At 45.4% G+C, this 15,759-nt stretch overlaps 1 protein-coding gene across 6 annotated transcripts in view; it reads left to right on the forward strand.

Moving 5' to 3' along the window:
* The window catches only part of LOC118592182 (up-regulator of cell proliferation), a 51,398-nt gene that overhangs the window by 27,292 nt on the left and 8,347 nt on the right, over positions 1-15,759 (forward strand). For 5 of the 6 annotated variants that reach the window (XM_036200984.1, XM_036200983.1, XM_036200980.1 and 2 more), the window contains exons 2-3: positions 13,499-13,525; positions 14,482-14,552. Coding sequence is in view for 3 of the 6 variants with exons in the window: in XM_036200980.1 (XP_036056873.1) it covers positions 13,499-13,525; positions 14,482-14,552 (98 nt within the window). In the remaining 3 variants the exon portion in view is untranslated. The remainder of the gene's footprint in view (positions 1-13,498; positions 13,526-14,481; positions 14,553-15,759) is intronic. The other variant, XM_036200985.1, reaches the window with a different exon arrangement.

Below are 15,759 nucleotides of genomic sequence, written 5' to 3' on the forward strand. Positions count from 1 at the left end.
AAAAGAAAAATACTCAAGAGAAACCTTTTTTGAGCTTAATGTCCCAAATCGGGGAGGCTGTACTGGAGAGTGTCTCTGACCACTAAGTGAGCCTGAGTAGCCTGCTTAAGGAAGAGGCTAACAACTACTACTTAAAGAGTCACATTGCCCCATCTCCCAGTGTCTTTATTTCCTTGAAAATGCTCACATGAACTTAAAGTGCTTTTGATTAGGATTACATACAGTTTGGTTGGTAGAAAGCTTCCCTGGCATGTACAAAGTCCTGGGTTCATTCCTCAGCAATGCATAAACTGGGCCTGGTGGCTCATGCCTGTAATTCTAGCACCCTGGAAGTAGAGGCAGGAGGCAAAAGTTCAAGGCCACCCTCTGTTAGGTCAGCGTAGAATACATGGGAACCTGTCTTAAAATAAAAACGAGCTTTGGAATGTTAATAGTGATTTTAACAGTGCTTAAGTTTGTCCACTGCCCAAAGGAGAGGTGGTTGGATCTCTGCCAGTCTCTCTCTTTCCATCTCTTGTCTTCACCCCGTGTGGGTTTCTGACCTACCTGGATCTTCCTGTCTTGTCAGGGGTGCCTTCTCGTTGATAGCTGGGGTGTCCTCAGGCTTTGTAGTCTATCTCTGATAACCTCAACACATATATTCTGCATTGTCATGTCTGTTTCTGTGAGTTGAACTGTTGATTCACAATTCACATGTAAGTTTCTAGGAGTCTCTGTATTCCCTGAAATTGTGTGCAGTATTGGGGTGGTCTGTTTTTTTTTGTTTGTTTGGTTGTTTTTTTTTTTTGTTGTTGTTGTTGTTGTTTTGTTTCTCTGTGTAGCTTTGCTCCTTTCCTGGAACTCACTCTGTAGCCCAGGCTGGCCTTGAACTCACAGAGATCTGCCTGGCTCTGCCTCCGAGTGCTGGGATTAAAGGCGTGCACTACCACTGCCCGGTGGGATGATCTGTTTTTTCCTGGGATCAAAATCTAGCTATTGTGGGGTTCCAACAAGGTATGACTGTGTAGCTCAGGCAGGCCTTGAATTTATGATCCTCTAGCCCCATCTCTGGAATGCTGGGACTACTGACCTTCACTCTGTTCTCTACTTGTCTTGTTTTCAAAGCCATCCTCACTCTTCACAGTGTTACAGCCATCATCTGGAATTCCTGGGTTCTTCATAATTTCCTTTTATTACTATTTTCTATTTGGGTGTGGGGTATCTATGCCACAGTTTTTTGTTTGTTTGTTTTTTAGCTGAGGATCGAACCCAGGGCCTTGTGCTTGCCAGGCAAGCGCTCTACCACGGAGCTAAATGCCCGACCCTGTGCCACAGTTTTTATAGGAGTCAAAGGAGAACTTAGAGCCATCCTTTCCTTCCACCTTTGCATGAGTTCTGGAGTTGAACTCAGGGTGCCAAGTTTGCACACAAGCATCCTTTCAACTTTTTGTAAGATTGTCTCTCTTAAAATACTAATGTAGGGCTGGAGAGATGGCTCAGTGGTTAGGAGCACTGGCTGCTCTTCCAGAGGACCCGGGTTTAATTCCTTGCACCTACATGGCAGCTCACAACTGCCTGTAACTGACACCCTCAAAGACATACATGCAGGCAAAACACCAATACACATCAAATAAAAATAGTTAAATTATAAAATTCTAGTGTCAGTTTTCCCATTATCTTGAGAAGATTTCTTCCAAGAATCCCAGAAAATCTCTGAAACTGTGGCTAATATCAAATTGTTTGAGACAGGGTCTTATGCAGACTGGGCTGGCCTCAAAGTCACTGTGTGCCTTAGGATGCCCTTGATGTCCTGATTCTCTAGTCTCTAGCTCCCAAGTACTAGGATTACAGACATGCACTATCACACTCAGCTAATCCAGCAAACCTTTAAAAACTTTTCTTTCTAGATTTGTGTATGAATGTTTTGCCTGCATACATGTATATGTACCCCTTGCATGCCTAATGCCTACTGAAGTCAGAAGAGAGCTTCAGAGTCCCTGGAACTGGAGTTATGGATGGTGTAAGTTACTGTGTGGGTGCTGGGACTTGAACCCCGGTCTTCTGCAAAAACAATAAATGCTCTGAACCCCTGAGCCATCCCCCTAGCTCCTAGCAAATTTTTTTTTTTTTTTTTTTTTTTTTTTTTTGCCGGAGCTGAGGACTGAGCTAAACCCCCAAGCCCCTCCTAGCAAATTTTTGTAGATGTTTTTTCTTATACACAAACATCCCTATGATAAAACTTAATTTGTAAATTAATAACTAGTGATAAAAATAGAACATTCCTAACAATATACTGTAGTAACAGTTTGCACTTGGAGCCATTAGTAAGTAAAGTAAGAGTCATTTGGACACAAGCTGTGATACTGTGACAGTTGACCTAGTAATCAGGAAGATTTTTAAGTGACTAACAGGTTGGTGACATATATCAAGATATGCTAGCAAAAGGGATGATTCATGTCCTGGGTGTGACTGGACTGGAAGCAGAAGACCTCATGCTCTTCAGAACAGTATGAACTTTGAAACTTAGCAATTCTTATTTCTTTATTTTTTCAGTTAGTATCTCTAGCATACAGTTGGCCACAAGTAACTAAAACTCTAGAAAGTAAAACTACAGAGTGTGTGCACCTGTGTGGTAGTTTATGTGGTCTTCTACACTCACAGCCTTGCCAATGAAATTAGATGTCTCAGGGGCTGGGGATTTAGCTCAGTGGTAGAGCGCTTGCCTAGCAAGCACAAGGCCCTGGGTTCGACCCTCAGCTCAAAAAAAGAAAAAGAAAAAAAAAGAAATTAGATGTCTCCCTGTACCTCATCTGAGTTGGGGGAAGCACTGCACCTACTTTCCTTTTTTTTCATTCCTCAGTTGTTTGTTGTTTGTTGTTTGTTGTTTGTTTTTGAGAGGGGTTCTGGGGAACTGAACACATGGAAACTAAGTAAGCCCTCTGTCTGAACTACATCTTACTTATGTCTCTTTTTACTTTTTATTTCGGGACAGGGTCTCACTACATGTTCAGACTAGCCTTGAACTCTATAGCTTAGGCAGGCCTTGAACTTGTAATCCTCCTGTATCAGCGCTGGTGTGGCTGGGATTACAAGCTTATGCCACCCAGGCCTGCCTTTTAATCTGTCTGGACATAAGAGCGTAATAGTGTTCATATTGCCATATTGTTCCATGCTCATTCATTCTGTTTGGCCACCAATATGTCTTTGTTTTTCCAGACAGGGTTTCTCTGTTGTACCTCTGGCTGTCCTGGAACTCACTCTCTCGATCAGGCTGGTCTCGATCTCAGAGATTCTCCTCTGCCTCTGCTCGGATTAAAGGCGTGAACCACCACGCCTGGCTAACAATATGTCTTGGAATTCGTTCTAGGACAGAAGAAACAGATGTCTAAAATCTACAACAGTTGTGTGCTAGTCTGTGGTGTGGCTATAATGCTCAGTTAAGGTGGTTACTTTTGGCTGAGGTCATGCTGCCTGACTGTATCCCTAGGTGGTTCAAGAGCAGAGCAAAGAACTGTCCTTTCTGCTGAACTGTGGTGACACAGCAACCTTAGTCCCAGTACTCTGGATGCTGAAGCAGGTGGGTCTCTGAGAGTTTGAGGCCAGCTTGGTCTACAGAGTGAGTTCTAGGCCACCCAGGGCTTCACAGTGAGACTTTATATCACCCCACCCCTCACCCCCCCCAAAAGAGTTGACTTTCCTGGTTGGAGATCTTGGCCATTTCAAAATAGCTACCACCAAAGTACCCTATAAATGGCACTATTTTGCCCTTTGCTGTTGATTTTAAGAGTTCCTTAGACTTCCACACACGTAATAGCCTCCCTAAGAAGTAGGGAGCTTCCTCCCTGGCCCCTTGTATTTCCTCAGTAATATTCAGTCCCAATTGATTTGGTCTGATTGGCAACATTGGGTTCTAAGAACTCACATTCCATAACACTTGATTTTTACCAAAGTGAAGTCATACTTGTCAACTTTTGGTTTGGGCTGAGGTCATCACACACACTGAGAGAGGAAGATGTTCAGGCTGAGGAAAGAGACAATGTAGATGTTGGGTGCCAGGTTAGACTGGAGGAGGCGGGCGGCCTGGCTGAGTGGGGCTGTGGTGAGGAACCTTAGTGAAGGCAGGAGTGTGGTGCTTGGCGTGGAGGGGATCAGCAGTGGCTAGGAATCCAAGGCTGGTGCCTGAGCAGGAAGGGACCTGAGCAGGGCTTCCTCCTCTTTCCCCTCTCCTTCCTTCCCTCCTCAGTCTTTTCTCTCTGCCTGTCTTTTTTTTTTAGCTGAGGACTGATCCCAGGGCCTTGTGCTTGCTAGGCAAGCACTCTACCACTGAGCTAAATCCCCAGCCCTCTCTCTGCCTGTCTTTAAAAAAGATCTATTTATTTATTTTATGTGTATGAACGTTTGTCTGCATTGCACCATAGGGAGGTCAGATGAGGGTGCTAGATCCCCTGAAACTGCCGTTAAAGGTTGCAAGCTGCCACATGGTCACTGTTCATCACTGAGCCGTCTCTCCGCTCCCCCACTGCCTTTCTTGTTCCTTCCGTCTTCCTCTCTCTCGTCCTTTCTCCTCACCATCTTCTCAGGCTCCGATCTTACTCACTTGATCTTCAGACTCTCAACTGGAGACCTTGTGTCTACATTGCTCACTCTCCCCAGGACATCCCCACTGCTTGGAATCCTCGGAGCAGTTAAGAGCAGTTGCACTACCATTTCCTGGACATTAAAAAGTACCTGAGGCTTTTTTTAATCTCTTGCGTTTCCTGAGGTTCCTCAACACGCATCTGTGGGGTGGAAGAGCTTGTCTTTCCTACTGAGGTCTGGTCTGGATGAGTGGGCCAGATGCTGGGTGTTGGAGAAAGGAGAGAGACTACCTTGCCACACTTGGAGAAAAGAGAACACTTGTCACGCTTTGAGGAAAATCTCACAGGAACACTTCCGTTGTACAACTACTGCCATGGCCTCTGCATAAGGGGCACGACTGGGTGAGCCGTCAGCACCCAGGCCCCAGGAGCAGGACACCCATATGAGTGTACCCGGAGATCCAGTAGGGGTAGTGTAGCTGGAGTGTTCTGGCTCTGTGGGGTGGTTCTTCATCCTCAGCCCTGCTGTTGACCTCTCTGTGCCTAGAAACAAAACAGAATCTCTGAGTCAGGGACTTTCCAGGTCAGAGAGTGCTCTTAAATTTAGATCCGGCCCACTTCCAGCAAGTGTACTGTCAGGCCCTGTTCTGAGTCTTGCTGTTTAGTCTTCATAGCAAACTTATGCAGTGGGTGCTGTTACGGTTCCCTTCCCACAGACAGGGAAATCAAGTCTACCAAAGCTTCAAGGTAAAATCTGATCCAAATGGATTTGTGTGTGTGTGTGTGTGTGTGTGTGTGTGTGTGTGTGTGTGTATGTGTGACATGTGTGCCTGTGTGCCCATGTTCTGTGGAGGCCCACAGTTGATACTGAGTGCCTTTCTTCAGTTGCTTTGTACCTTTATGTGTTGAGACAACATCTCTCACTGAACCTGAAGTTCATCCATTCAGCTAGGCTGGCTGGCCAGTGAACTTCAGGGATCTACCTATCTCAGCCCCCATTTCCCTCCAAGGCTGGAGTTGCAGGCATGTGCCTGATGGACAGACCAAAGAAGCGGTTCACTCAAGTTTATTGGGTTAATTACAGGAACATGGGTAAGCGTTTACTTAGAGGAGCATGGGTGATTCAAAAGCAGCTGTTCCACTGAAAGGCCCACAGCAGCATGGGTGGTGACTCATAAAGCTGCATTGCTGCAGCCTCCTGCAGTTTGCAGGAGCTCCACTCGGCCATCTCCTAGTGACTGCTTTTATTCTTATTTACTTTGTATTTTTATTGGTTTTGTATGTGTTGTTTATTTTTGCTCTTTTGGGGGGCCCACCCCTCAGTTCCTCAATAAATCACACATGAAGGCTTATTCTTAATTATAAATGCCTGGCCTTAGCTTGGCTTATTTCTAGCCAGCTTTCCTTAAACTTTAAATTATTCTGTCTATCGTTTGCCTCTGGGCTTTTATCTTTCTCTATTCCTGTATACCTTTGTTTCTTATTCCATGGCTTGCTGGGTTCTGGCCCCTGATGTCCTCCTCCTTCCTCTTGTTCCTTCTTCCTTTGCTCCTCCCAGGTTTCTCCTTCTATTTCTTCTCTCTGCCTGCCAGCCCTGCCTATCCTCTCTCCTCCCTCACTATTGGCCATTCAGCTCTTTATTAGACCATGAGGTGTTCTAGACAGGCACAGTAACACAGCTTCACAGAGTTCAACAAATGCAGCATAAAGAAAAGTAACACCTTAAAATATTATTTCCCAACAGTATGTATGTAGGCATGAGTGTGTGTGTGGTGGTAGTGGGGGGCATGCCACAGGACACATGTACAGGTCAGAGGTCAACTTTTGGAAGTTGCCTCTCTCTTTCCACTGTGTGAGTACCAGGGATCAACTCAGGTTATCATGATTGACAGCAAGTACTTTTACCGGCTGAGCCATCTCAGTTGCCCCTGATTCTTACTTACACACACACACACACACACACACACACACACACACACACACGTATGTGGTATACGTGTTTGTGTGTTGTATACACATGTGGAGACTAGAGGTCCATACTGGGTGTTTCTTTAATCAATTAATTTTTAATTGTGTATATATGGCTGGCAGAGTGTGGGTTTGTGCACAAGTGCAGTGCCTGAAGAGGCTAGAAAACCAGGGTCCCCTGGTTCTGAAGTTAAAGGTGAGCCTCCCCATGTGGCACTGGGAACCTAACTCAGGTCTTCTGGAAGAGCACTATATGCCTTTAACCTTTGAGCCATCTCTCTAGTCTTGATCACTTTTCACTGTATTTTATTAAGTCAGGATCTCTAACTGAACCTGGGGTTCAATGATTCAGCTAGGCTGGTTAGCCAGTGAGCCTCAGGGATCTGCCTATCTGTGTTCTCCTAATGCAGATGTGCACTGCTGTGCCTCGTTTTCACATCAATACTTGTGTGGCAGGCACTTCTGGGCTTCCTGAGCCTTGTAAGCACCCCTTCCCTCCAGGAGGGAATGTCTCAATTTGGAGGAAATAGACACAACAAATGACTTCACCCCAGACCTAGTGTGGGTGCTGTCCTATGCTGAGTAATGTCCTCCCAATGAGGTATGTTGAAGTCGGAGCCCCTGGGAATGTGACTTTGGAAACTGGATCCTTACAGATGTGATTAGTTAAAACTGAGGCTTATACAGGATTAGGGCGGGCTCTGGACAGCATGACCATTGTTTTCATATGAAGCAGAAGAGAATCAGGCGCAGAAAGAAATCTATAAAGACTGTGGTGAAGGGGCGACAGCTGTTGAGCCACACACACACACTATGCTACTTCTGTGTGGCTGGTGTCACAAGGCACTACTGTTGTGTGATAGACTTTTCCTAGAGAGATGCAACACACATATCTGCTCACCCCATATAATGGAGCCCATGACAGACCTAGTATTGATACCATGGAAGTCTAATTTGATGAACCAGTCAGTTTTATTGGGGTTACTTACAGGAGCAGAAATGACTCAAAGACAGCTGCATCACCAAAGCCCACCCCAGCATGAGCGACAGCTCACAAAAGCTGGGAACCTGGAGTACACTGCACAGCTGTGGGAGGCTCAGCAGATAAGAGTGTCCTTTGCAGGCTGAGCCTCTTCTAGGAAGCTTGGTTTGCTCCCTGCTTCTTCCAGGCTGCTGGGCTTGTCTCAGAGTCTTGTGTGCAGCATGGCTCCTCAGAAAGTGGCTCCCAGCCATCTTTACTGTTTATTCTTGGGAGGGAGGGGACCAATGAATCATCTCAGTTTCAGGGACTTCCTGAATCTATTTTGAGTTGTTTACTTTTGTCTTAAAGGAGCTTCTCTGAAGGATAGGGTGTTCCACCTGGTTCAGAATATTCTCCTTTCCCTTTCCCTTTCCAACCATGCCTTAAGAAGTTTCCCTCCAAGATGGAAGGTTTTAATCTGGGAGGAAACTGCTATACACCAACTACAGAGAGGTACCTGACAACATGTTTATTCTCTCACCGTTCTGGAGGCCTTAAAACCCCAAAGTTCTGATGGCTGCTGACAGTCCTTGGCTTTTTGGATTGCACATGTGTCATTGTGGTCTCCACCCTGTTGACATATGCTGTCCTTCATGTGTGTCCAAGTCTCCCTCTCTTTACAAGGACACTGCCCATTGTATTAAGGGCCACTTTACCCCATCATGACTTACTCACCTTTTGTTGTTTTTATTTATTTGTTTGTTTGTTTATTTATTTATTTTTGAGTCAAGATCTTACTCTACAGCTTAGGTTGGACTTGAACTCACTAGATAGTTCAGGCTGTCATCAAACCAGCCATAAACCTCCTGCCTCAGCTTCCTAAGAGCTTAGATTACAGACATGAACCACGTTACCTGACTGTGACCTTATTTTCATTTAGCTAATTAGGCGAGCAAGGATCCTGTTTCCAAGTAGGGTCACACACAGTTCAATCCACAACACACATCCAGAGGCTTTTTAAACATTTATGTCTCCTAAAGTAAGGCTTTGGAGGCAGAGCAAATGTCTTGGGATATTGTTTTGGTTTAGGGTGAGGGTCCCCAGTAAGCACCCAAGGAGGAGAGGAACCTTGCCACTTTCTGGAAATAAGGACATAAGAGGAAGGGAACTTCAAGAGTAGAGGTGTGCTTTATTATTGAAGGCAGTTAGTAACCCTGACGTCTACAGTTGATGAGTGGGTAGCTGTGCTTACTAAGTCAGGCTCCTTTGTTCGTTTGTACCTACTGTGGGCTGATGGGTACATGTGTTCACTGTGGGCTGATGGGTACATGTGTTCACTGTGGGCTGATGGGTACACGTGCTCACTGTGGGCTGATGGGTACACATGCTCACTGTAGGCTGATGGGTACATGTACTCACTGTAGGCTGATGGGTACACATGCTCACTGTAGGCTGATGGGTACATGTACTCACTGTGGGCTGATGGGTACACGTGCTCACTGTGGGCTGATGGGTACACGTGCTCTCTGTAGGCTGATGGGTACACGTACTCACTGTGGGCAGATGGGTACATGTGCTCACTGTAGGCAGATGGTACATGTACATGCTTACTGTGGGCTTAAAAGCTGAAAAACTTGGCAAAATCGTCAATAACAAAGTGTACTAGAAAGGAAGCAGCTCATGTTTGGGTCGCAGCCATATTGGATGATGTGAGCAGTCTTTGTCACACTTCTCTGAGCCCTGCTTTCTACCTTGTAGTATGGATTTGGAGCCACGGGAGCTACTGAAGAATACCAGAAACTGGATGCGTCAGTCACAGCTGCTGACTTTCCATGCAGATCTTGAGATAGCAGGTTAGGTTCAGGAGATTGGTTTCTAGTGGGGGCCTTTTCTCTGTGTCTTAGGGGAGAGCAGCCTCCCTCTTAGAGGTCACCCGTCCCATCCCATGAAGGCCTCACCTTGTAGCCTTCTTTGATCTTAAGTTACTTACAGATCTCAAGTCCAAATATAATCACGTTGGTGAAGACTTTAGCTTAAGAGTTTTGAGGGACACAATCAGTCCATTAAACTATTAGAAGGCATCATGTATTTAGTGAAGCTGTCGACTAAAAGGCTGTAGCTACGAGCCTGGCTCTCCCTCCAGTTAACCCTGGTATTTCAGGAGCAGTGATGGATCCACAGGTTTGCCATTGAGAATGGAGCCCAGAGCTTTCCTGTGAGCGCAATTACGAGGTCATCCTTACTGCTGCTTGCTTACTGTTCCCTGTGTGAAACAGAAAGGATGAAGTCAAATTCCTGTCTAGAGTACTGGCCAGAATACATGGCCTAGGGTGAGCGTCCAGCCTTGGAACATAGCTGGACCAAAGTCCTGAGCTGTAGAAACCTGTTGTCTGGCTCATCCTGCTGAGATCCTCTGGCAGTGTCTTTGGACCTCTGAGCCAGGCTCAGCTTCTGTTCTGAGGAACTATGTTTAACCAGACACACTTCTCTGTTTTAGTTATTTAGTGTATTTGTGTGTGTATCTGCATGAGTGCATGTGTACCTGTGTGTACACCTGTGTGCATGCAGGTACAGGGAAGTCAGGGGACAACTTGTTCTCTCTTTCCATCGTGTGGATTGAAGGGCTTGAACTGAGATTGTCAGGCCTGGCAGCAGGTACCTCAGCCTGCTGGGCATCTCGCTGACCTACTTACTCCACTCCTTTCCTCCTTCTCGGAGACAGGGTCTCACTATGTAGTCCCGCTCCCACACCAGGGCTTCGCACATGCCATGCAGTGCACCCCCTTTGGCCTACATCCCAGCCAGGCTCTCCTTTTCGCCGAGGGCCTCTTTCGTAATTCAGTAATCCCATTCTTGAGAGCTTTTCTAATCACCTTTCCAAACCCCAGCTCCAAATACCAGCCCATTGGTTTTAGACTTTCGGCATACTGAGCTTGGAGGGACCAAGTTCATCCAGTCTGTAGGGAGAATCGGTTGCTGTCTTCCTGGTGCGTTCCCTTAAGCCCTTCAGTGTCTGTTTCCTAAGAAACAAGATTCCCTGTTATATAACCACAGTATAGTTAACGTTGATTAGACTCATATTTCATTTTTATTTCACCCCAATATTTCTTCTTCAGGATATAATCTAGAATCAGCTGTTGTGTTTGGTTTTCTGGAATGTTTCCTTTGTCTTATGACATTTGAGATACTTTCTCACCTTCTGGTATAATGTTATTTGTTTTCAGTTTGTTATGATGGCCCGGTTTTGCCTTCTTGACAGAACACTGCCAGGGTATTAGGTCCTTTCTTTGGAGGCCATAGTGGATACACACTAAGGCCTGACTTAATTATTAAGATTAGTGTGGATCAACTCAGGAAGTGTCACGTGGGTGCTGTTGTAATTACGGGTGGCTTTTCTTCCCTTCCTAGGGACACTCTAAGACTGAGTGAGCGGCTCACTCCTCATGAGCCCTGTTGAGCATTCACTTTGACTTGACTCCACTCTGATTTCAGCAGTTGAAGGATCCTATTCTGTTTTGTTGGTTGGTAGGTTGGTTTTGAGACAGTATTTCTCTGTGTAGCTCTGGCTGTCCTGGAACTCACTTTGTAGACCTGGCCAGTTTAGAAATCAGAGATCCACCTGCCTCTGCCTCCCAAATGCTAGTATTAAAGGTGTGTACCACCACCGCTGGGCTTGATGGCACAGTTAATGCCGGAACTCCTCCATATTTATTATTCAGTTGTGAGCAAGAGTGCTTGAGCTATTTATTGATTGTGTGGACTGATTCTTTTCCATGTTTTGTTTTTGGTTCTCTTGTCTGTCTCACTGTGAAGCCCTAGGTGAACTCACAAAGATCTGCTTACCTCTGCCTTCTGCATACTGAGGTTAAAGGCGTGTGCACCACTCCTGAACTGGTCTTTAGTGTTTCCTTTTTAGATTTATTTATACCTCTGAGTGTTTTTCCTGCATATGTGTCTTATGTGCACCATATGCCTGTTTTGTGTTAGAAGAGGCCCCCTGGAACTGGAGCTGTGGATGGTTGTGAACCACCATGTGGGTGCTGGGAATAGAACCCAGGTCCTCTGCAAGAGCAGTGAGTGCTCCTGATCACTGAGCCATCAATCCAGCTCTGTCCTGTTAATTACCATATTTCGTTCTTTTCCTGCTTGTGTTATTCCAGCTTTGGCCAGTGGGAGTCCCTTGCGTCTGCATGAATCCAGAGATGTTCCCAAGACTTGGCAGAGTTTCTGTTGTTTACACCTAGACGCTGGGGTCCTTTTCTCCCCCTCAGTTGGGTGTTAGCCAGCATCTCCAGGGGTCCCGAGTTCTCCTGTGTGGGTGATGTTAGAGGACCCCACAGTGCTCTGCTCCGTCTTTGCCTGCCACCTCTTTCAGCAGACACAGAGATGTGTATAAGCAGACATACAGAGACATAGGCATGTGCACACACATGAGTATGAATGTAGAGGCCACAGTTCAAGCCAGCGCCCTTGCAAGTTTTGTAAATTCTGCCCAGTATTTGTGTGTTCATCTTCAATCAGAATCGTCACCTCAGGTTTGCTTGTTCCCTCTTTTCCTTTCTTTTCTCTCTCTCTCTTTCTTCTAAGTCTCTCTGTGGAGCCCTGGCTGTCCTGGAACTCACTCTGTTGACCAGGCTGGCCTTGAACTCACAGATCCACCTGACTCTGCTTCCGTGTCCATGCTGCCTCCTGCCCGCCCCACTCTCCAGTGCTGGGATTAAAGGTGTGTACCACCATTGCCCAGCTGCTTACTCTCGTTTTTAAAAAATTGTGTGTGTGAATGCATGTATGCATTTGTGTTTATGTGTGTGTGCACGTATGCATGTATGTGTGCATGTGTGCTCATGTGGGTGTCCATGCACGAGTGTGTGTGTGTATGTATGTACAGGCACTCTCATGTCACAGTGCTCATGTGGAAATCAGAGGACAGCTTTTCTAGGTCTGCTTTCTTCTTCCATCTTGCTTTTGAGATGGGGTCTCTCCTCTGCTGTTTTGTTACCATAGACTGGCTGGCCTAGTCCTCTGCCTTAGATCTCACCTCTTGCCAGAGGACTTCTGGGCTATAGGAATGTCGCTGCGTCTGGCTTCTTCTTCTTCTTCTTCTTTTTTTTAACCTTTCTAGAACTTTATTGGGAGAGGGGGGGGGTAGAGAGAACACGAACCCGAGAAACACAGAAACAGAGAGGTAGAGAGACCGCGTGAAGGGAAGAGAGTGGAAAGAGGAAGAAGAAACACATCTGGTTTCTTACATGGGTTGTCAGGATGGAACTCAAGTGTCAGGTTTGTGTGGCAAGCACTTTGACCTGCTGGGCCATCTCTCTGGCTCGTGTTTGTTATTTCTGTGATACACCTAAAATGATTTAAACTTTTTATTTTATTTTTGGATACAGGGTCTATCTTTGTAGCCTTGTTTGGGCCTGGAACTTCTAATTCTCTTACCTCAGCTTCTGCAGTGTTGGGTTGGGGGGGGTTATAGATTAGTGGTAGAGCATTTAACATGTGGATGGCCCTGGATTCATACCTCAGCAACACACATGCACACAAGGAAAACAAACAAGACCACTCCTTCTTGTCTCACTGTGTGTTTGTTTGAGACAGGGTCTTGCTCTGTCACCAGGCTGGCCTTGAAATTGAGATCCTCCTGCCTCAGCTCTTGAGTGCTGGGATTACAGGTCTGTGCTACCACACATAGTTCTACACTATAGACGTGTTTGTTTTGTGTCCCCTAGCTTTTGATGGACATGTTTCTAGATCTCTCTCTAAATGTACACCATTCAATCATATTTATATTACATTATTCTGTAACTTAGTCCCTACTCATTTGCATGTCTTTAGTGTCTTTCCATAATAGTTCATCTAAAATTTCTCTGCTCACAAAAAGAAGCCCATAGAGTGTTGTGTGCTGATTGCAGAACAGGACTGAGGTTCCTGCCACTGAACGTGGGCAGCTCTTGCTATTGCATGACAAGCTCACACCAGCCTATTTGTAACTACGTCTTCATTTTTTCCTTAGGATAGAAGTGGAATTACTGGTCAAAGGGTATGTATGCTTTTATGTCTCTCTGAGTGGCCAGCAGCCGTGGGTCTACTTCCAGGCTAACGTGTCTCTATTGGGCTGTACATTGGAGTCCTAGAGAGTACTTCAGAAGCAGAAATGCCACAACCAGCTTGCAGGGGGCCGATTTCATGGATCTGGGATGGACCCAGAGTTTACACTTTTAAAAGATTTTATTCTTGGGGCTGGAGAGATGGCTCAGAGGTTAAGAGCACCACTGACTGCTCTTCCAGAGGTCCTGAGTTCAATTCCCAGCAACCACATGGTGGCTCACAACCATCTGTAATAAGGTCTGGTGCCCTCTTTTCTTTTTCTTTTTCTTTTTCTTTTTTTTTTTTTTTTGGTTTTTCAAGACAAGGTTTCTCTGTGTAGCTTTGCACCTTTCCTGGAACTCGCTTTGTAGACCAGGCTGGCCTCAAACTCACAGAGATCCGCCTGGCTCTGCCTCCCAAGTGCTGGGATTAAAGGTGTGTGCCACCACCGCCCGGCCCTGGTGCCTTCTTCTGATCATACATGCGGTATGCATAATAAATAAATAAATCTTAAAAAAAAGATTTTATTCTTATATGTGTATGTGTGGGTGTTGGGAACTGTAGAAGAGCAGTATGTGCTCTTTACCACTGAGCCATTTCAACAGCCCGAGTTTATAGTTTTTTGTTTTTTTTTTTTTAAGATTTATTTATTTATTATGTATACGGTGTTCTGCCTGCATGTATCCTTGCAGGCCAGAAGAGGGCGCCAGATCTCACTACAGATGGCTGCGAGCCACAACTCATGATCTCTGGAAGAACAGCTAGTGCTCTTAACCGCTGAGCCATCTCTCCAGCCCAAGTTTATAGTTTTTAAAAGTTTCCCAAAAGATGTTTTTATGCAGCCAATTTGATTAGGTGAAAGTGGCAGTAAACTATTTTAATGATAATTTTCTTCTGAAAACATTTCAGGCATTCAGATCTGGGAGAAGTGGCCCCAGAAGTAAAGCCTTCCGAGAGCCAAACATCCGTGGCAATTGCAGGTAAACTCCGCTTGGGCCCGTTTTGAGACTGATAATTTTCTCCTTTCTATTGGGATTCTGGAGTCTACACTCTTCCTGGGCTGGATTGTGGACCTCTCAAACAAACTTAAGGCTTCTCTTTTTTTCTCTATAAAAGATTCCATCTCAAGATGTTCCAATCTTTGTACGCTTTTTATTGGCGTTATTGTTTCTTTTGTTATAAAGCTATTAAGTTCTGCAAATACTAACTAGACTGGAGACACAGATACATACTATGTAAATATTTTGTCCCATTATGTTTACCACCCATCGTGTGTGTGTGTGTGTGTGTGTGTGTGTGTGTGTGTGTGTAAATCGAGACAGAATTTCTCTGTGTAGCTGTCTGTCCTGGAACTCGCTTGCTCTGTAGGCCAGGCTGGCCTTGAACTCAGCCATCCACCTGCCTCTGCCTCTGAGTGCTGGGGTTAAAGGCTAGTGCCACTACCACCCAGCTTTGAGTTTCATGATGTTTAATTCTTTTTTTTTAAATATATGATTTATTCATTTTTACTTTATGAGCATTGGATGTTTGTGTAGGAGTGTCAAATCCCCTGGAGCTGGAGTTATGTAGACAGTTGTGAGCTGCCATGTGGGTGCTGGGAATTGAACTCAGGACCTCTGGAAGAACAGCAGCCAGTGTTCTTAACCACTGAGCCATCTCTCCATCCCCAATGATTCTTACATTTAGATTATTTATCCATTTTAAGTTAATTTGTTGTGTATGGTATGAGATAGGGGGACCATCTATGAGCTTTATTCTAGCCAGTGCTAACAGCCTCACAGTGTCACATGGTAAATGTTTATTTACCGCTCAGTAATAAATGTCCTATATCTTGATGGAAACTAGTTAGAGTATGTGTTGGGTACTATAGTAAATCGGGAGGGAAAGATCACTTGGTTCTGGTGAAAATGCTTTAATGCTCCACTTGGGCTTGGAACAGTTCTTTTTTTTTCTTTCCAGAGCTGAGGATCGAACCCAGGGCCTTGTGCTTGCTAGGAAAGTGCTCTACCACTGAGCTAAATCCCCAACCCCAGGAACAGTTCTTACAGGATGGGATTTCCATGGTAGAGCCTGGGCCATACACCGTCCTTGTGCCCATTAAGACCTGATATGTATGGTTTATTACTGAGTCACATTCACACCCCCTCCAGTTAGTCCTTTAACTTGGTGCCTTCCTGATGGGCAGCC

This window comes from Onychomys torridus, chromosome 10 (assembly GCF_903995425.1).
Source record: "Onychomys torridus chromosome 10, mOncTor1.1, whole genome shotgun sequence".
Classification (NCBI taxonomy): domain Eukaryota; kingdom Metazoa; phylum Chordata; class Mammalia; order Rodentia; family Cricetidae; genus Onychomys; species Onychomys torridus.